Source organism: Nanorana parkeri, unplaced genomic scaffold (genome assembly GCF_000935625.1).
Source record: "Nanorana parkeri isolate BGI_ZX_2015 unplaced genomic scaffold, ASM93562v1 scaffold19, whole genome shotgun sequence".
Classification (NCBI taxonomy): domain Eukaryota; kingdom Metazoa; phylum Chordata; class Amphibia; order Anura; family Dicroglossidae; genus Nanorana; species Nanorana parkeri.
In genome coordinates this window covers 641,346-663,193 of record NW_017306287.1, presented here as the reverse complement: position 1 = coordinate 663,193, position 21,848 = coordinate 641,346, and the positions used below count along the sequence as shown (strand labels likewise).

The 21,848-nt window shown below is 45.4% G+C and overlaps 1 protein-coding gene across 1 annotated transcript in view; it reads left to right on the top strand.

Moving 5' to 3' along the window:
• The window catches only part of CASKIN1 (CASK interacting protein 1), a 180,707-nt gene extending 159,430 nt beyond the window's left edge, over window positions 1-21,277 (top strand). Inside the window, exons 13-20 of the mRNA XM_018561905.1 lie at window positions 925-994; window positions 4,626-4,720; window positions 11,137-11,247; window positions 12,964-13,065; window positions 13,859-13,997; window positions 15,120-17,162; window positions 18,815-19,196; window positions 20,286-21,277. Of these exons, the coding sequence (XP_018417407.1) occupies window positions 925-994; window positions 4,626-4,720; window positions 11,137-11,247; window positions 12,964-13,065; window positions 13,859-13,997; window positions 15,120-17,162; window positions 18,815-19,196; window positions 20,286-20,385 (3,042 nt within the window). The 3' untranslated portion in view covers window positions 20,386-21,277. The remainder of the gene's footprint in view (window positions 1-924; window positions 995-4,625; window positions 4,721-11,136; window positions 11,248-12,963; window positions 13,066-13,858; window positions 13,998-15,119; window positions 17,163-18,814; window positions 19,197-20,285) is intronic.
• The last annotated feature ends 571 nt before the right edge of the window (window positions 21,278-21,848 follow it).

The following is a 21,848-nucleotide window of genomic DNA, read 5'->3' as shown; positions in this document are numbered from 1 at the left end:
TGTCGCGCCGTGTGGGTGTCCAGTTCTCGGTGGGGGGGGGGGGGGGTTTGGCGGGTAGGGGGGCGCATTGAGGAACCTGGCCTTGGGGCAGCAGAGAGCGTAAATCCGGCCCTAGGTGTCCGTATTCGTATGCTGACAGGGTGGATGCTGTCTGACACCTGCACCCGTACGGACATGCACTTGGGGTGAGCGTAGGGTGGCGTACGACCGCGTACTTCCATAGAGAAGAACAGGCTGCTGCGTACTAATCACACGCAGCACCTGTCCTTCCCGGGAGAGCCCGATACGGCCGTGCACGCAGCATGGATCTGTACGGGCCGGCCATTACCGTGTGAATGAGGGCTATGAGTCTGTAGTTCAGTTATAAATACCAGTTAGACAAAAGAGGTGTTGACCACATCAGCCAATCAGACTCTAGCAATTTTCTAGTTTAGTAAAGCAAATATCTCATTTCCATTGCTCTGGTTTTTGGGATTTAGGCCTTTTGTTAACAAAAACCTCTTAATGTCCGTTACATACAAGACAAGAATGTCAGTACAACTTTATTGCAGACTCTTGTCTTTTGTTTGGTTAGAAACAGGCACATGCACTCTGCTCATTTCCTGATTCCTGTTTGCGATGTGGGAGTGTCTGTCCTCTATAGTCACATGATCAGTCCCAGTGCAATAAGAGAAAACTACAGAGTACAGTAGTGAGCAGGAAATTACATTTCCCGGGAACACGTCTAGTCTACACAAGGCCTCTGGTTTCAGACTGAAATGGAAAAGTAATTTTAATAACAATAAATTGTTGAATACCTTGTGTGGAAGTTATATAAACAACTTAATTTAGTGGAGTTATCCTTTCACATTTCCATATTTCTTCATCTCACACTTTTCCTCTTACATGCTCTTTGGTTCTCTCCTCACGCCCGTTCCATTTCAGCTGCTCGCCACTGTTCTTTCCCAGAAGGCATTGGGGCAGGAGCCTGGAGACGCCTGTGAGGGCCACACAGGTGCGTGGAGTTAAAAAATCCAGTTTAAGAAGCAGGATTTTCATGAAAATAAACAATGCATAATGGCACAATGCTGAGTATGACTACTTGTTTCCCCCAGTCTTACAGTCTATATCACTCCTAGAAAACTTACCATGTCATGTTTAACATTTGCAGATTTCAAATAATACCTAGTGCTTCTGCCATGAAGGTCTTGTTTGGGCACTTCCTGTTACAGGGTGACAACGCTCTGTCTCTGGCCCTCTACTGTGCTCTCGCTGTTTTAACACATGTGACACAGGCATGGCGTGTTGTTGTCACCTTCAGGAAACTTGCTCTGAGAAATGCCATGCAGCCATTGCAAGGAGTGCATGTAGAGAGGAAGTGGCTGGAAAGGATGAAGTGAAAGGGGAAAACTAGTTTGTTAAAGCAAAAGTAGTTGTTTATGACACACAGTGCTTTGCTTTGGCAAACTGAATGTCATTCATGGAGGGTTTACATCTACTTTTAGTGATCATGCACCCTGCAAAAGTACATTTATTAAACCAATGATCGTTTAGGGAGCCGATCCCCGAGGTGCCAATATTTACATGATATTTGTGTTCTCGGTGACAAGACATTGGGGAATTTGTTTCATCAGCCATTGTCGGGCGGGGAAGTTGGTGGTTATACTCAGCATTTCTGCTGGAAGGCATTTGTTTATTTCCATGTGTGGAATGGTATACAGTGCTGCCTACTACGTATAGCGACTAGTTCATGCACTGGAACAACCCTTTAACATCATTAACAATGTATTGGTATGCAGATAACCCTTTACCGACATTAACAGCCCTGGTTTGCTTTCAGCACGGTAAATGAGTTTGTACTTTTACTAGTTGGACTGATAACCCTCCGGCTTTACTAACAGTAGAAATGTGCTTGGTACTTATGTCCCACAGAACTGCACCCTTTCTTATACATCCCTTGCCTCCCGGTGTTGCACTGTCTTCATGTGCTGTAGTTTCCTCCTTGATGTCTTCTTTGTCTTGTGTCTTTTTTACAGATCCCTTTTTGTTGCCTTCTGGTCTTTCATGTCTTATTCTGTATTGGTGTTTATATAACGCCTCTTTAAAAACACAATGCTGCAAAAGCCACTCGTCAGTCAACAGGTTACACAGTAGTGTGACTGCACTGCTTGAGCGCCCATTCACACCACATCCAGATCATCTCCAGAACAGACAAGATTGTTTCCGGACCCAAAATGCATCCTAATGTTTTCCTATGCTATTTCTGGCCTCTATTCCCACCAGCACAGTCCTTTCCAGACCAGACCAGAAAAATACTGCTTATTTGCACTGGACTGCATAAAATGCAGAGAAACTCACCTGTAAGACCATTTTAGGCTGAGAACAAAAATTTCCCAAAGCGGCAAAATTGCAGTAAAAACGCAATGCACTGCGTTCCAGATCTGGTCTGCAGTATTTTTCTGGTCTGATCTGGAACGGACTGTGCTGGTGTGTGGTCTGGAGATGATGTGGTGTGAACCTGCCCTAAAGGAACCTGTAATGGTGGAGATAGGGGGGATGCCATTGGTGGCCACCTGCAAACACTTGCTATCTTTTGCTTCAGTAAAAGGAGTAGGCAAAATCCAGCCCTTTAGCTGTAGTGAAACAACAAATCCCATCATGCATCTGACTCTGAAATTGCCTGCGGTTGTCAGAGTCTTGCAATGCCTTGTGGGATTTGTAGTTGCACCACAGCTGGGGGGCTGAAGTTTGCCTAACCGGCTATAAACCATATCAGATCCCAAGAACAAAATTGTAATATATTACAGTATTCATTTCCTACGCTCTGCAGCTCCCATCTAGTCGCCATAATGCAGTTCTACAAGACGACATTCTAAAATACATTCAACATATAAAGAAAATAAGAATGTTCATTTTGTGCATCCATTTGCACAGAACGAACATTCACAGGGACATTGGCTTTGCAAATTATTTATTAATAGACCCCTAAGCTGAAGCAAGCATGTCGTATAGAAAGTCAGAGTGAAATCATAACTTCTAATTGGCATACATGTCCCAAATTCAATGCCTCAGAAAGTACTGAAGCTACTGGATCATCGTGACAGCCAAAGAACTGGTATGTTCAAAGCCATGACAGCCTCCAGACTTATGACTAAACCCATCACAGTGCTGAGCAACTACATGTAAGATGAGAAGGAACATCAGTGGGTGTGGTATGTTTAAATGATCTGCAATCCTGCGATCTATGGAAGTGTCCAGGTTTGTGGCAGGTTTTGTGGTGTCATGCAAACGCCAGCTATGGGATAAGACTTCTCTTTGCATTACTTTGGCCCACTGTGAAAATAAAACGACAGCCCTTTGAATGCCATGGACGTTTGGCCTTTGTACCCTTGCTAACCACCATGGTACCATATCTTGATGCAAGCCTCTTAGTATGATGCTGAGAGGCAGGTTCGCATTCAATAAGAAACTACATTCTAATTCGCTTCTATGGGTTATAGGGTCCAGGGCTTTGCTCCTTGCATTCCTTTAAAGGAGAACTATGAGGGGCGTGCTTTTCACTCACCTCATAGTTCTAGCCGACCTGTGACAATGAGACGGTCACAGGTCGGCTCAGTAGATCGGGAGGTGAGCGAACACATACCGCCGTTCGCTGACGGGAGGATGCTAGTTTGTTACCCTAAGGAGAACTATGGGGAAAAGCCTTAACCCCATAGTTCTCCTTTTAAATACAGCTGCTAGTTTCTTAAAGTGTATGTCCACCTTTGCAGTTAAATTTGAGAAACCCCCATTATATGTTATGTTAAGTATTTCCATTCATACAGCAATATATCTTACCTTTGAAGTCATCTCTTTGGAGCAGGATCACATATAGGACTCTATGGGCAGCTTCCATTGCTTTGAAATAATGGCGATGTGTAGGTAAGGGACAGACTGGAGAGACGGTGCATTACCTTACAATGTACCACCCACATCTTGACATCTTTAGGACATCTAGTTAACATCTGATAATGAATTCTGCCAGCACAGTTCAGAAAGGGTTAATGATAGCAAACACTCCATAATATTACAGAGAAATGGAAGCTAAATAGAGTTTTTAGAAAAGAGTATATAAAATGGTGGTAAATGTTATGCTATGTGAATGGGAACATGTAACAAATATAAAGTGGGCAATATCCCAATATGACTGCAGAAGTGGAAATGCACTTTAAAATCAACCCAGATGTCTTTAGTATTCCTATAAAGGGGAAAGGCCAGCACATGGAAGTCATCTGAAGGCGGAAGATCCTTTTAAACCTTCATGTTGTTTTGCATGTCTCCCTGGCAATCTGATCCCCTGCGTTGTTCTGTACTCACAATGGCTAAGCAGTACTATTATTTGTAATCTCGTTATCACCAGCACTGTGTACAATGTGAATATTTGTTATTTTTATTCTTTCTCGAGAGACTCCAGTACTTAACTTTCCAAAGATTTCTCTCTGTAGATAAAGGTTTCTCTGTCCCCCCCCCTGTGACTTGGCTATGGATTTTCTTGCCATGCCTTTGCTTGGATTAGAGATAAATCAGAGCTGTGTCTAGGTTCAGAATTACAGTAGGTGATATACAGTCCTGAATATATTCTGATGTATTCTGTTTCATGCATTAAGGACCTCCGCGACCCCAGAGCGTATCAAGCTCTCCCAATATTGAACAGACGTACGGGGACCACTCGAAGAAGATGGAGCCTATGACCGAAGGAAAGGTAACTGAGACCAATCACTGTGGATATTTATAACCCAATATATTTGTAGAATGTTCTCTGTGCTTTTTATATCAGATTTTATTTTTGAAGCGAGTGTACAGTTTCCAAACACAAAATGTTGCTGACAGACACAGAGAGGCCGAGAGATTTCCGATGATACAGGGAGGGACAAGCAACCTCTACAAACATGAGACCACAGAGTAAGAAAAAGAGAGGCGTTATCTTACAGAGTACATGGTCTTTACCCCGCCATTATTCCACTATGGGCCTAGAATCTTTAAGATCTAGGGCAAGGAGAGGTGAAAATCTCCCACACCACTAAGTGACATCCCAAACCATCTGGACCATATCAGTGCATGTGTGTTATGAGCCACACATTGCTCACATGTAGTTTTCTCAAAAGATACAGTACAAGTGTATTAATTCTGTTATCTCATTTCTAAGGAAGGGGGGATGTTCACAACTAGGGATGCACCGATACTGGAAGTCCCATTAAGGAAGCCAGGCGGCGTGTAATGACTCGCCACCCGGCTTCCCAAATAGCACAAAAGCCGTCTCCATGCTCCCTCGTCACCAGGTGACGAGGAAGCATGGAACCGGCTTTCTGACTAGGAGGCTGGGGGGCGGGTAATGATTCTCGACCAATCACGAAATCAGGCAGCAAGTCATTACACGGCACCCGACTTCCTGATTGGCCGGGAAGCCGGCCCCAACCACCCTCGTCATCTGGGGCCGGCTTCCCGGGCAATCAGGAAGCCGGGGGCGGGTAATGACTCGCCGTCCGGCTACCTGGTTGGCCAGCTTCCCCATCAAAAAGGAAGCTAGTCGGCGGGTCATTACATGCTGCCCAGTTTCCTTATTGGCCGGGAAGCCAGCTCCATGCTCCCTCATCACTTGGTGACGAGGGAGCATGGGACGGCTTTCTGGCCAATTATGAAGCCAGGTAGCATGTAATGACTCGCTGCCCGGCTTCCTTAAACCGGAAGTTTGGGTATCGGGTCAGGCATTGGAACATTTGGATGAGTACTCGCCCAAATACTCGGTATCGGGACAGATACTAGTATCGGTATCTGTGCATCCCTATTCACAACCCATCTTAGTACAATCAATGTCAGAGATCTAGAGATTGGCAAGACCGCATGTGAATCCAGATGCTGCATGCTTGGATGGCATGTTGAATCTGCAAGTGCTGGAAGAAGATTTTATTATTCAGGGAAAGAAGCTGATAGAAGGTTTTAAAATGCTTAGACATTCACCTGCTTAACAAGAAGGATATCAGAAGCCTTCTACAGCTGAAAACCTTGAAGTGTGACAGCTTCTGTCAGAAGGCCGTTTGCCCACAGGGGCATGAACCTCATAACACACAGTATCTGCTTAGTTGCATTCCATACCTTGCCCATATGTTGCATTGTATGATGGTGAGGATAGTCTAAATGTACGTACATGAGTCAAGGGAATACATAGTGTTCTGCCCTATAAACAGATATTACAAGGGTTACCTAACTCCCATCTACAAAAGTGTTGCCTCAGGGAGGCTATGAAATACAACCGAGGGTTGGGAGCAGCCAGACCACCCAAGTCTTTTGGGTATTAGAGGGTCTCCAAATGTATTCTGAACTGTTTCTTTCACCAAGTTGGATCCCAGAATAAATCGTTGATCTGTTTAAAGAACTTAAGGGGGATCCAGGTTGGGTTGTTGTGGAGGTAGGTGCAATAATTGGGGAAGCAAGATCATCAGACTGCCGGACTGATACCCCCACTCAACACCATTAAATGGGCTGGGTACTTATTTGACATGAATCCTGTTTGGTTTGAATGTATGATAGTATGTACAACTCAAGCCAAACCCATAGCAAGCACTTTTTAGGATGTTGACATCTGTTGGCGTTATAATCAGCAAATAGAGGTTCTGTCCTTTTCAAGAAGGACTATGGCTGTGTATATAGAGGCTGGTAAAAGCTCAGAATCCAGAGCATTGTTAAGGGTCATAACGAGACCTGGCAATGAACAGGATTTATAGTGTTTAAACATCTCAATACCATCAGATCCGGGGGCTTTGCAGCTGTGAAAGCTCATTATAGCAGATTCTAATGTAAATGTAGGGAAATCCAAAATGGTTGTGGCATCTATTGGAGGAGTTGGCAGCTGAATATTGGCTATGAAGTCATATAGGTTGAGGGAAGCATAGTGAGCTTAGGAGTTATATAGAACAGAAATGAGAATCATACTAGAGGAGATTTGGAGGTTCCCTTTAGCATCTCTAACGGCCCCAACATACCATTTGTCTTGCTGTAAACAAGCAATTTAACAGCTTGCTCTCCTTCTGAACAGAAGATATGCTTTTAAAATAATTGCCTGTTTTGGACTTTTTTGAGGGAGAGAGGATTTATTTGTCTACAGCTATTGAGATGGAGTCACAGACAAAGCTAAATCCATTGCCATATCTCTTCCTCGGCTATTCTACTACCAGTTTTGATAGCAGGTTATAGTATGTCCCATACTATACCCTGAGTACTGAGAACTCCTTTGCAGTAAGAAGCATCTCTATTTCATTGTCCAGGTCAACCTCAAGTTGTAGGAGAGTTCTCCAGAATAGGTTCAGGTGCCGCAACCCTCTGGAAAGCTCCCAGGGAAGTTGTAAAGTAACAAGAAGTGGACAGTGGTCAGGTAATCCCCTCAGCAGCAATTCAACAGAGGGAATGTAGTTCAGTAGCTTGGTAGTGCCTAGGAGTAGTAACTGGAGTGGATAGTAAACTGAGAAGACTTTCTCTGGAGGTATCTACAAGCATCATAGTCGGCATGGTTTTCCTGAAAGCAGAGAATCGATGGTGGTAATTATAAAGCAGTCATATGCCGCACGTCTCTTACATTCCAGGAAAGTATAGAATGTAAGCATGTGGCTGCTGCAGCTCTGGCGTGGTCCCTCTGAGTCTTGCTTCTGAGGGGAACCAAGTACTGGGAGCTGCCATCATCTTGAGCTGCAGATCCCGGGCTACAGGAGCATTCTTTATTCTTTGCCATGGTGGTGATGCACCAAAATAAGGTGCCGGGGAGATGTCCCAGAGGCAGTAGGAGGTGTGTGTCAGCCAAGGGGATCGTTAGGGCGACGTTACCGAGGCGTAACAGGATTCATTTTGGGAGCCTTCTGCTCACACTGAGCTGCTGAATGTTTTAGTTAGATGAAATGTTTACAGTATATGTGTGAAACTTTAAAGCTTTTGAAATGGGGAATGGGGGGGGCAGATGGTTCAAAAACCCTGATCATATCTTCTCCCATATCAGAGATGTCAATATGGCTGACGTATCAAAGACATGAAATGTGCTTCTCCAGCACCTGCTGTTGCCGGCAGCATCTTTCAGATCTATACGAACACCAAGAGAAAGCACAAAACACAAACCCAAGTTTCGGCAGCTGAGCCAAGACTCTGACCCTGCCGACTTGCTGGAGCTCCCCCGGCCACCTTTTGCTAGGACATAAGAGAAGCACTAATTCTCTGAAACATAAAACCTGACATAACCTGGGTTGTCCCAAGCAGTCACTGCTGTAAAGGTCCACACTTTTTTCCCAGAGTATTTATCTCTTGTTATTTTTCCTTTGTTATAGCTTAGGTTATATCTAAAGCCAACCTTTGTCAGAGTAGGGAAGAGGTCAATGAAAAGGTGGACAAATAGTTCTCAACTGAAAAGCACATTATTTGATATTAGGATTAATTTTACAACACGTTCCAGGCTGTCAGTGTGTCCCCTTCATCAGGGCTGTTACAGTTTATATTTCACATGAACTGGTACTTTTATTTTCATTTGGTTCTGATATTGCTTTGAAATAATTCTATGTACTGCTCTATTGAAGTAAATCTTATAAAGCATCTCTTGAATGAGAACTGGTTGGAGGTAGGCTAGTCATACACCTATTAGATTTCCCTCCCGCTGGGCTGAATGAGAGAAGTCATTCAATTCCCCCATCCATGCTAATCAGTGTGAATGAGGGAACCTCCGCTGCCAGCTATTGTATTTAGAAGCTGGCGGGACCCGCGGCTGCTGAATGCCTAAAGAGTGCCTGTATCTGATTGCATGCAATCACTGTTGGGCTGAATATTTTCCATCCAGCTCCATCTACAAAAGTCAGCTAATGCCGGGAGGTGCCAATGGGCCAAACACAGCTCAAATTTTGGCCAATTGAGGAATAGGAATCAGCCAAATTTTGAGCAGTGTATGGCTAGCTTTAAGCTTTTGCGGTATTTAGTTTGCCACGTAAGATACAGTTCTTTCAACCATTATGTTTTATACAAACAGTCTACATTCTGTGTATACACTTTTTGTATACTATATATCATCCTTTTATGTATCTCAGTGCTGCTGATCTCCTCCAGCATCTTTCAGCCACTTTTTTCTACATGAAATTACTCCAGTGTTGGCTGCACATCATTGCTATAGACCATGATAGTGACAACGATGTCTGTGCAGTGTGTCAGCATGGCCAATTGTGGTCACCACACACGAGCACCATTAGGAGACCTTCGTCACCTGTAATGGCAGGATCGCCAGCTATGCTTTTAATCTGCAGATTTAAAAGGATTGAAATCAACTTTTGACGTTACTTTAACCTATTAGAACTTTTAGTGATTGGGTTCACGTATATCTTAAGACACTTTTATACTGTACATTGTTTATAGGTACTTAGTATGTTTATTTATATAGCTCTATAAGTAGTGTTGTCATACAGATCAGAACCAAAGCAGACTCAAGAAAAGGATTTGAATACACAGAGGGTCAATCAGTCATTATGAGTATGTGGACGTATAGCAGTGTCATTGTGTTACCATCACCTGCCATCCTCCGTCTCTTGTACTTGGCTGCCCCCTATCTGTGAAGCAGCACAGTGCAGCCTGAGCTCAGGTTAAGCCGTGGGAGTATCTATGTAACAGGTTCACCTTGAAGTAGGTTATTCTTATCCGCAATCAATGCATTGATCTCCCAGCTGTGATTAATTACTGCATGTAAGTGAAGCCGGCTCTCTGCTGTCCCCTGACACATCTGCACTCATTCTGTCCTACCTTATACAAGGCGACTAACATTCTCTGCTGTTGTCTTCTTCCAGTCCGCTCTGTTACATAGAATATCAGCCGTGGGGAGATCTTCTGCAGAAATAAAATGACAAAATAAATAATATTACAGAATGTGGTGTGGCCTGCAGGTCCTAATGACAGGTCAAGACTGTTCGGGGCCACCATATGGAAATCGCAGGACCAGCACACAATGATCTTCTAAAGACATTCAAACTTTATTCCATTTGCTTCTATACAAAGAACAACCACTGACGCGTTTCTGCCTTACTCGGCCTTAGTCATAGCTGGTTGTGACACAAACTAGCTATTGGAGTTGGTGTTAGATCACAACCAGCTATGACTAAGGCTGAGTAAGGCAGAAACGCATCAGCAGTTGCTCTTTGTATAGCTAAATAGTGGAATAAAGTTTGAGTTTCTTTGGAAGATCATTATGTGCTGGTCTTACAGTTTTTGAGCCTATCACACCAGAAGAGAATCATCCGTGCACCGAATGTGGATTACAAGGACGCATGATAGGGGTGAGCTGTGTGCTTTGTGTTTCTAGTTTCCACCATATACAAATGGTGAAAGAGGCAGCACTGAGCTGCAAATGTATAACTTTTTGGACTACAATCTCAATACAAATTAGTAGGGATGCACCGATATATCGGCCGCCGAAACATATCGGCCGAAAATTAAAAAATTAAAAAGTTTATAAATAAAAATAAAAAACATTTTCGGTTTCGGCCTGACATTTTTTTTAATTTCGGTTTTGTTTCGCTTTAAAAATGTCCATTTCGGTGCACCTCTACAAATTAGTAAACTAAACCTGAGATTGTAGTCCATCCGGGGAGCGAGCTTGGAGCGGTGACTACTTTACAACACACACAGGGACCATGGGGAACAAAAGTAGCCCCCCTCCAGAAGGAAGGACAGTGTCAGCACAAATTCAGAGATGATTGGAGGATCTACAGCCGAGTGATACACAAATAAGATATATTCTTGGTAATAGTGAAGGTACCTGAATGTATTTTTAAGGTTTAATTCCTGAGTTTAGTGTCACTCTAATGCAGAAGATTCCCTGGTGTCTTAAACTAGTAGTCCGAAGAGCTGCCAGGAGGGCACAGTGGCACATAGTCCGCAGATCAGTGTTGCACAGAAGGGAAGGAGGGATCACACAAGTTTGGAAATCATTACACAATGTTTACTGTTGTGCGTTTGGCAGGAGTTGCCCTTAAGCTACTTAGTGTACAGTATATGGAGTATATACTATAACAATATGTAAGTCAATAGAGAGGAAGAATAATTATTTGACAGTATTGGCCTTTTTTGATGTGTTGTAACGTGTGTGTGTGTATGTATGTCCTACAGAGCTCAGAAGCTGTGTTCCAGTGGCTGTGCAAGTTCCAGCTCCAGGTCTATGCTCCTAATTTTATCAACTCTGGCTATGACATCCCAACCATCAGCCGCATGACACCAGAGGTAAGAGGATGGGGAGTGGGAGTGGGGGGGGGGAGGGAGGCTGCAGAGAAACAGTTTGCGCTCAGTATTGTTCCTCCAAGTATCGAACGCTTTCTTCCATGATGTTACCTGGTCACACAGGGGAATGATAAACATTCCGCGCCTATAATTACAGATGCCTATGTCATCCACTATTTAGGTTTTCCCTGCTTAGTATCACCGGCTGGATTGGGTAACACATTTGTGCCTTTGGTGGCATGCAGGCTTTTACTTCCTGTGATGTTACCAGAACTGGTGGATCAAACACCGTAGACATTAAGCAAGTCCAGAAACCAACCTTTATTGAAGACAGAGGCAATTACCCTACAGAAAGCCTGGACATGCACCTCAGTACGGTGGTAAAGGTAAACATTGGGGATCAAAGGCTTTTTGTAGGGTACGTTTGGTTCATTGCCACTGTTTTGAATAAAGGCTGGTTGGTTTTTGGACTTGCCTGTCAAGGAACATTTCTGTATTTCAAAGTTACATCGCAGTTGGGCAAGGACTTAGATTTGAAGATGGTTCAGGGAGGAAGCAGGTTGTGTCCCCCATGTGGCAGCCATTTGTTTGGTTCATTAGTCACCTATTGTGTCTGGTGCCTTAACAGAAGGCCCAGGTGACCAAAGGACGGGCCTCTGTCATAAACATAAAGAGACCTCCTTGACCTTTTGTGCTCCACAGACCTGATTCTGTTTTGTTCCTTCTTAGGGCTGCCAGCTCATCCAGCATATGTAAATGAAACGGTTTCTGTGGTTAATCAGATTCATTCAGTACCTTGCCTGCATTAAGTCAGCCACCGAACCCTTGTAATTTATATATCTCAGACCACCCAAAACGAATATCCCAGGTTTTGGCAAATGCAGTCAAGATGAACCACATCTGTTTCTTGGCAGCTTTATTTGGGAGATGTCTACTATGAGCTCCTGGGTCTGCTCATCTGCTGTGCCCATGATGAGGGGTTCCCACGATCCCTGATGTATTTTATATTATATGTTATATTATGGAGAATGTAACAGGAGAAGATGGAACACACAAAGGTGGGCAGGAATAGAATTTGGAATTATGACATGAGAGATTTCCCTTATATGCAAGACATATAAACAGCCATGGGCTGACTCAGCTCACCAGTCTTCAGCAGGACCTAAAATATCACCTTTGAAGATACAGATCCTTTAAGGGGCAGGTTTGCAGCTCTGTCATTTCTGATCCTCAAGAAAAATGTTAATAAGTAGCATTCACATAAGTTCTTATGACAAACAGAGTGTAGAATAAAAAGACCCAAGAGAGTGTCAGAATAGAATTGTATTTAATAAAAGTGGAGCAGTGATGTGCAGTAGCCATAGCAACCAGTCACAAGTCAGAACTTGAATCAGTGTCAAGTTGGTAAAACAATGGAAAACGTCTCCTTACACTTTGCTCTTTGTTTCTTCCATTATACTGAGAAAAATACGGAGGCTGCCATCCCTTCCTTCCCCTTCCCTGGCTATGGTGCCGATCCATTGGCCTGAGGATTAGGACTAATGACTTTACTCACAGCACACTTCTTGCAGGTTAATGACTCAGAAGGATTGAGGCATTTTCAGGAGATCAGCAATGATGGGCTCCATATTTCCCTCCGGCCTTTATTAAATAAGACCATTGGTTTTATGATTGGTTCATTGGTAAGGCGTTTTCTAAAATGCTGTCTCTTATATACAGGATCTTACTGCCATTGGAGTTACAAAGCCGGGACACCGGAAAAAAATTGTCTCGGAAATCAGCAGCCTGAACATCGGGGAGTGGTTGCCTGATTACAAACCCGTAAGTATTGGACATAGTAAATGGGACCTTTTGGTGTGAGGCTTCTATAGGGACAGGTGGATGTAGTTCTGTGTCTTGTTATGTTCAGATGTACAAGGACTAAGTGCAGCCCAAATGGTTCTACAACAGCACTCTTACCTGCTGCTTTCCATCTGGGAGCCCTGCCTGTAGGTTTCAGTGATACCTCAATAATGGTGGAGCCTGTTATGAAAAAGTGTTCTCAGCTACTTGAGACAAAGAGAGCTCTCTAGGTGCCAATAGGCCTGAAGAGGTCCTCAGAATATCTGCAATAAGTAGAAAGTTGAGAGCACCACAAAGTTGTTTACAGTCCAGTGTTGAACATAGTTAATATCACATAGATGTCCAACACATTTCTGGGTTCAACAGTTCTTCATCAGGGTTTATAGAGCTGAAAGAATTTCATATGAACTGGACCAAACCATCTGTTCTTCAGGCGATTGGTATCAATGCTTGTAATGCTGGTTTGGCAACTTTGTCCAGCTATCTAAGCAAGCTTTGATACTCATATGTAAGCCCTGATGAAGAAGGACCATTGTGCACTCAAAAGGCGTTGGCTATCTTTGTGATCTCTACTACGATCTGTGAGGACGTACTATACCTGAAACAACCTTGTGGCCATCTCATATTTCTACTCAGTGCAGGTTTCAATAGACCTTAAAACTAACTGGCAGGGGGTAGAGGCAGAGAGATTCGGGAAGAGATGGAGGCCTGTGCTCAGACTTTGTTTCCAGGAGAAATATACATTTTCATACGTTTTCATTTTTCTCTTTAGGCCAACCTGTCCCTCTGGCTTTCAATGATCGGGCTGGGTCAGTATTACAAAGTGCTGGTAGAGAATGGCTATGAGAATATTGATTTTATCACCGATATCACATGGGAAGACTTGCAGGAGATTGGAATCACTAAACTGGGTAAGGAACGTCCTCATCACTAAGGACGGGTGGAAGCAGTCAATATGGTGAACTGCAGTTCCGGAAAATGTCATCAGTATATATGTTAATTATTAGATTATACGCGTGCGTGCATGTGTGTGTGTGCATATGTGTGTGTGTGTCACTCAATATATTCCCATCGCACATGTTCCTGGAGAGAGCCTAGTGTAAGAGGGTGCTGAAGCAACTGCCAGGAGGTTGTCTGGTGGCAACACATAGATAAGAACATATGCCACCAACATACCATGGACTCATCAAGAGTCCAACATTCATTAAAGTGACCACATCACAAACCGTGTCAGCGTTATGTTCCGAGGCTACACAGGACATCTTCATGAACAAGTAGAAGTTGGCCACTGGATTAAAAAAAAAAAAAAATCAGATCGGTCAGATCTTGTATTGCTGCTGGCTCACTGATCTTGACTATCTCCCATTACGGCAAATAATCAATCCCTGGTGACCTGGAGATCCTGTGTGACCACCAGACATTGCCCTGACACTATTGGTGTGAGTCCATGGTGTGTTGGCTACACAAGTTCTTATCTATATGTGTATACTGTATGTGTGTTTTTGAAGCTCCAGGCAAACACTTAAATACACAATTAAATACATATATGGGAACTGTTTTACCTGCCAAAGGATTTGTATTTATGTGTATCCATTCCTAAGATTCACACAACTCACAGCACAGTGCTGTCTCTGGTTAGGAGACCCTATCTTATCTTACTGCAGTTAAGTAACACTTACAGGTCTCCTGCCCAGCCTATGATTGGACAGTAAAAGCATATCAATGAGCTCATGCCCCAATGAAGCATGGCTTCAGGACATGGGGCAGCGACCAATAGCTAGGCCTGAACGTTGTCACACACTTTGGGTGGGGCAGTGAGGTCATCCACACCATATGAACTCAGAGCTTACCCAGTGTGGATTGGACTCAGTGGGGAGGTGGTGAAGAGATTGTGGATGGCTGAGTATACCTTGCAGGGGTATGGGAAGAGTGGGGTCTATGCACTTATTTTGTCCTGAATGGGCAGGCGGCAGTGTCTCTAACTGTCACTGGCATCAGGAACTCACTGTCCTTTTCTTTTCTCCCAATTTAAGGTCACCAAAAGAAGTTGATGTTGGCTGTAAAGAAGCTGGCGGAGATCCAGAGGTCAGAGTATGGCAACTCGGGCAGCATGAGAAGGAGGCCACCTCAGAAGAGCATTGATGCAATGAGCATTGATTCGCCTCCTCCAGACAGTGGCGAGTGCCAGTCTCCTAAAATGAAAACCTTCCAAGACAGCGAACTGAGTGATGAGCTGCAAGCAGCTATAAGTAGCGAGACTCCAGATGGCCCTGAAAAGCAGATTAACCATGTGGTGCACCATCGAGAAGGATCTTATCGAGGTCCCTCAGGGGCAAGGCTCCACCACGAAAGCAGTCTGAGCGGCCGAGCTAGACATATCAGCAGTTCCCAAGAACTCTTGGGAGATGGAACCAAGACACCTAGCTCTCCTATGTCCAAGAGCCAGGAATATTTAACGGAAGATGTGAAGAGAGAGGAAGTGGTTAGAGAGTCCAGACCTCTCAGGCAAGGACATTCAGTGAAGAGGGCCAGCGTGCCACCTGTTCCAGGAAAACCCCGGCAGTCATTCCCTCCTCCTGGAGGGCAGACCTACACCCCTCCACAGACCCCAACAAAAGGGACTCCTTCTTCCCCACAGGCTAACACTCCTCAAGCTACTGCCAAAGTCAAGCCAACACCCCAGCTTCTTCCACCATCTGACCGACCCATGTCTCCCCGCTCTCTGCCTCAGTCTCCCACGCACAGAGGCTTTGCCTATGTTCTTCCACAACCCATTGAAGGTGAAGGAATTCCCGCTCACTTGGTACAGGCAGTGCCCGTGCTACCAGTGTCGGTTCCAGTGCTGTGCCTTCCACCAGCAGGTAGTGAGGGAGAAGATGAGGATGTGGAGGATGGAGAGAGGAGTGATCATGGCCGACCCAAAAAACGGGCCCACAGTTTGAATCGTTATGCAGGTTCTGATGGAGAGCGCGAGGAGCTGTTGGTTATTGATGGAGGTCCATATGGCACAGGGCAGAGGCGAGTTGGTAGGAGTCACTCTGTAAGAGCACAGTCTGGAGGTGACAAGAATGTAAATCGCAGTCAGTCATTTGCAGTGCGCCCCAGAAAAAAGGGTCCTCCACCACCACCACCAAAACGTTCCAGTTCTGCCATCTCTGGGACCAACCTCGGTGATGGGTTGTCTGCTGAGGATGCAGGAGGAGAGTGTTACCGAGAACAAAGAAGAGCAAGTGACTTTGGTGGTATAGTGGACACTGGAAGTGCCGGCAGTGTAAAGAGTATCGCTGCTATGCTGGAATTGTCATCCATTGGTGGTGGGCCAAGGGCAATGACTGGTCTGAGGCCAAGAGGATCTGATGGCTACTGTGTTCACCTCCTACCTCATCCGGGCAGCCCTGAACTTCACCGATTCCCAGGCACTGTGGCTGGTGTCAAACACCGTGAAGCCATCGGTCTGGATGGAGAGGTGGTTAACCGTCGGCGAACCATCAGCGGACCATTGACTGGTTTAGTAACAGCAGCTCGAAGAGAGCGGCAAGAGGTGTCAAGGTCACCAGATTCCCCACGCAGTCCTTCTGATGTCATGCCCTTTGCAGAGGAGCGCAAGCCGACTATTAAACATCGTCCACGGCCGTCACGGACAGAACAGGGAGACTCACTTGCAGATTCTGCCAAGCACACGGACTTGACCTCTGTTGAGTCTAGCGTGACTCTGAAGCGTCGCGTGAGAGCCAGACAGGGCCAGCATTCTGGAGATGTGAAATTCCTGTTGACGGAATCGGACACCGTCAAGCGGAGGCCCAAGCCTCGAGACAAGGAAGGCGGAGGAATAGGGATGGAGCCTTTGGCTGTGTATCAGAATGGGATGGGGACTGTAAAGCGCCGGCCCGTTTCAGAATTGAGCGTGGGAGGGACAGGACGACAGGACAACGCAGAGCATATAGCACAGACTCCAGAACGCAGTGTTAAGCCTCCTGTCTCACCAAAGCCCACCATTATACAGCCTGCCGGAAAGGGCCTGTCGCCATCCATATCCACACCCACAAAGAAGGCCCCTCTGCCAGGCCCTGGAGGAGGTAAGACAACACCTTAACTATTAAAAGAATGGCTAAGAGATGGGTTTGGAAATCTTCACCCCTATGGCAGCTTTATTAGCAATGGCTAGATAGATAATGGCTCGCTGGGTATGTTGGGCAGAGCAACAGGTTCACTTAAATGCTCTCTTCCCTGAATTATATACCTACCTTTTCCTTCACTCCTATGCCACTCTAGTCAGCCGCTGGGAGTGAAGAAAAATGCCTTGTATAAGTTACATGTTGCTGCGTACACAGGGCTAAGGACTTCCCATGTAATAGCACTGCTGATTAGCCGAGCATTTTCACATGGAGTAAGTCACATGCCCTTTATATGCCCCTTATATCCAGAAGTACCTCCTATGTTTTTTTGGCTCAAGCTGTGGAGAAGCAAAAGAAAGGTAAGCATATACTGAGGGTGGGGATTAAATCAAACCTTATATTTGTCCAAATTTGGTAAAGCATATAAGCTTGGTCCCTTTAGGACAAATAATGCTTTAAAGGAGAACTATGAGGTGAGTGATTTTCACTCATCCTCGTAGTTGGAGCCGCCGTGTGACAATTAAACTGTCACAGGTCGGCTCTATAGATTGGGAAGTGAGCGAACACATACCATCGCTCGCTCACTTTCCGATCATCACCCTGCAGAGAGCCGTGACTGTTATCACTCCCCGCTGGGCTTCCCCTCTCTCCGATCCTCCAGCGCTGATTGGAGGAACGGATGGAGGAGGAAAGGGTCCAAACAAGAAAGGTAATAGAAACGAGTAAATGAAATGCAGATTACAACTAAGGTGCCCTTTTACCGCATGTTTGGTCTGTTGCAGTGCGTTACGTACAGTGCGGTAAAACAGCCCAATCATTCCAATAGGTTAACCTGCCAGTTAGACTTTTCCAAAGTCCCTCTGCTGCGTTTGTCATAACCAGATCTACAGAATTGCACCGTTCCCCCACCCTCTATGTCCTACTTCTCATGCATACATTGATTTCTTTCCTGGCAAAGCAATGCTGCTAAATTGACTGCCAGGAGCCTACCCGCTCTATGTAGGGAAAGGGCTCTGGGCAGATATGGTTCTGGGGGCTTGTCTATGTCAACAGCAGCTTTACTATGCAGTCCAAGGCCTCAGCTATCTTACAACAGCTACACACATGATCAGGTGCTTAGTGGGCAAGTACTCAGGGGTACACAATGTACATCCGGGATCAGGTGAGTGTATCTTCTTTTTTTCCGGCCCCTGAACCAAAACAAGCTCAGCCTTTGCAGGGTGGGGGTAGCCCCACTGCAAGGGTTCATTTTTAAAATGCCCGGAGTTCTTCTTATACACCCAATAAGATGATCAGGTTTAGAAGAGGTGTGGAACTCCTGGTTTTTGTATACATATACTTGCCATTCACCTTCCATAGATCTCTACCTTTATTTTGAATGTGTTTGTCCATCCTATCAGTCTATGATTATGTAATACTTGACAGGAGGAGGAGCTTCGAGCTTCCGGTGGGTCAGGTGGTTGGAGTTTTCTTTTTATCTTTCGTTTTTCTTTAATCTACGTGTATATCTGTAATATAGGAAAGACACGTGCTTGCCGTTTGGTTTTAAAAATTAAAACAGAATGCATTAAAAACAAAATTTGTCTGATATAATTTTCTCTTTTGTGTTTCAGAAGTAAGGAAGGTAATGGGGACACCTCCTCCTGTCTTCCCCAAACCTACTCCTCCCCCAATAGCCCCTAAACCCCCAAAACCTCATGCCATCATTCAGTCCTCTAGTGCCAGCTCAACTCCAGCCCCTTCTCCCGTCAAGCAACCGAACAACATCAAACCTTCCAGCACTCCCCCGTCCCTGTGCTCCAGCCCCGCTAAGCCCCTGACTCCGGGTCACCCTCTACAGGTTCCCATCAAGCCCCCCAGACTGTCCATCACCAGCTCTTCCATAGAGGGAGGGAGTAACGAGGCCGCGCAGCAGAAGCTGGAGGAGACCAGCGCGTCACTGGCTGCAGCACTGCAAGCTGTGGAGGAGAAGATTAAACAGGAGGATTCACAGAAAGAGTAAGTGCCAACCCGAAGGACTTAGATATTGGTATCTAGATATATGGTCAAAGCATTAAGCCGGCCTCTCATTGGGTGGCGGCAGGTGTGTGTGCGTGTGTGTTTTTGTGTGTCGTTGGGGAAGGGCAGCCACAGCATCCCAAGTTTCTAAGAGCTCTTAGCAACCTGTGACGCGCTGTCCGGCTTCCTGCCCAACTCACCGGTTGCCGCAATCTGAGCAAGACGGTCTGGCTGGCGTCCTGCCGAGCTCCTGGCAACCAGTGAAGTCAGTTAGCTGGGCGGGATGCCGAACAGAGCCGCTCACAGCACGTAGCCCCAACCCCCTGCAACAACTATTCGCTGATAGCTCGCCCCTCTTCCTCCTGGAAGAAACGACCATACACTGACAACACCCCCCCACCAGGAATGACCATACACTGACAGCACCATCCCACCGGGAACGACCATACACTGACAGCACCATCCCACCAGGAATGACCATACACTGACAGCACCATCCCACCGGGAACGACCATACACTGACAGTACCATCCCACCGGGAACGACCATACACTGACAGCACCATCCCACCAGGAATGACCATACACTGACAGCACCATCCCACCGGGAACGACCATACACTGACGGCACCATCCCACCGGGAACGACCATACACTGACAGCACCATCCCACCGGGAACGACCATACACTGACAGCACCATCCCACCGGGAACGACCATACACTGACAGCACCATCCCACCGGGAACGACCATACACTGAAAGCACACCCCCATCGGGAACAACCATACTGTGCCAGAAAGCTCACTTTGCAAGCTTCTAGCCGCAATTTATAATATTCTGTCATAAAGTTGTCCTTTTCTTGTAATGTTATTATTGGTAACACATTGTAAATGCTTGGTAAGGACCTCGATTGGAGGCACTTCTAAAACAGTGACCTTGAAAAAAATCAAACTTTATTTATACGTAACAACTGCTGACTGTTTGTGATGTTTGTGGGCACAGTTCAGCCAATCAGCTAGTTTACTACTTTAGGTTTTCCCTAGCATAGTCTGACCATGTTGTTCTCTTTATTCTTTCCCCTGTGCGGCCAGTTCCCTGAAGGAGAAGAGCACAGTCAGTATTCTGGATGACATTGGCAGCATGTTTGATGACCTTGCAGACCAGCTGGATGCTATGTTGGAGTGAAATTTCAGTGTTTGTACGTGTGGTGGTCTCCTTAAGGCAAGGTCCCACAGACTGCTTCTTGCCTCTTCCCATGTTGCTGGTTCCTGTACAGACCATCCGCCTTCTCCTAGGAACCTTCTGAGTCCTGTACCCCTCGCCGCCCCGCAACACATGCCTAACCTTAGCACAAACAAGCAATGTCGAATACCTCAGGATTGTGCTCATTCGGGGCAGCATGGGAGGAGGCCAACCGAGAGGTGGCACCAGCTACTGGGCTCGGCCGTTCCAGCATCAGGACCAGTTCCAGAATGCATTGCAGAGCAGATCCCGGTCACAACCTGGATTGAGATGACCGCAGTCTGTTGATGGATTGACTAAACATACTGCAAAGCACTATGGGAGAACGGATATTGTCCAGCAGTGAAACAGCACGCATCCTGCCATCTACGTCAATGTCATACCGCCGACCTATGGTGAATCCTTCTCATTTTGTATTTCTTGTTTTTTCGTTTTCTTGTTGGAATTGCTGTTATTATTCTGTGTAAGAAAGGGATATGAAATCACTCCATCGAGAAACTTTGGGTGGCTGTCAAATACCCCGTACCCTTGGCTGCCCATATTTTAGAAGCCACATATTTCTCCAGTTACGGTGTGTTTCTGCATTGTTAGGTGCCATGGAATTTGCCAGGACAGCAGGGGGAGCCCATATTGCAGTCTAGGGCCATGTCGTCAACCGGAGGCCAACAATCCAGTGATCTTCAAGCTACCCGACCTTCATTACATAAGCATTTCTGTATCCCTTCCCTGTTGAACCAAATAGTGGAGCATGCAAAACTCATCTCATCGTGGACTTCCTAAAATATTCAAAGTTGTCTTCTGCTCCCTAGCAGTTAGGAATATGCCCAGAGTGTAACAGAAACCTTCTCATCTTGTCTATATGAACCTGAAGATCACTCTGGATCAAGTGTTAGATATTCAGGGGAGACACCAAAAGTCCTTTTAGTAAGCACTTATTGTTCCCAATTGGCCCCACCTTACAAAATGGACTTTATTTTCCCCATGAATTGACTTTAAGGTCATTCACGAAAGAACACAACAATTCTCCCAGTTTAAAAATGAAGGAGCGTGTTCCATTAATGCTGGGAAATGAAAGAAGCGTATCCTATCACCATTGGAAGATATAAGCTGCAGCCAAATGTGTTACCTTGAAACAAAGTACGTGATGTTGGAATTCAAAGTAGAGTTGGTTGCCCATGGCTCTTCCATTCTCAAACCACCATTCGACGGAACAATTGGCCGGTGCGTGATAAAACAACTGGGACCTTGTCCACTGGTAACAAAGGTCCGACCTAAATCTCCAAACTTCCTGATGAACTGAAGACTATAATGAAAGCACAGAAAGTAGAATTTAATAGTAGAAAACCTGTAAAGTGACTGATAGGGACGAGTACAAATCTCTAACAATTGAATCCCTTTATTTTTTG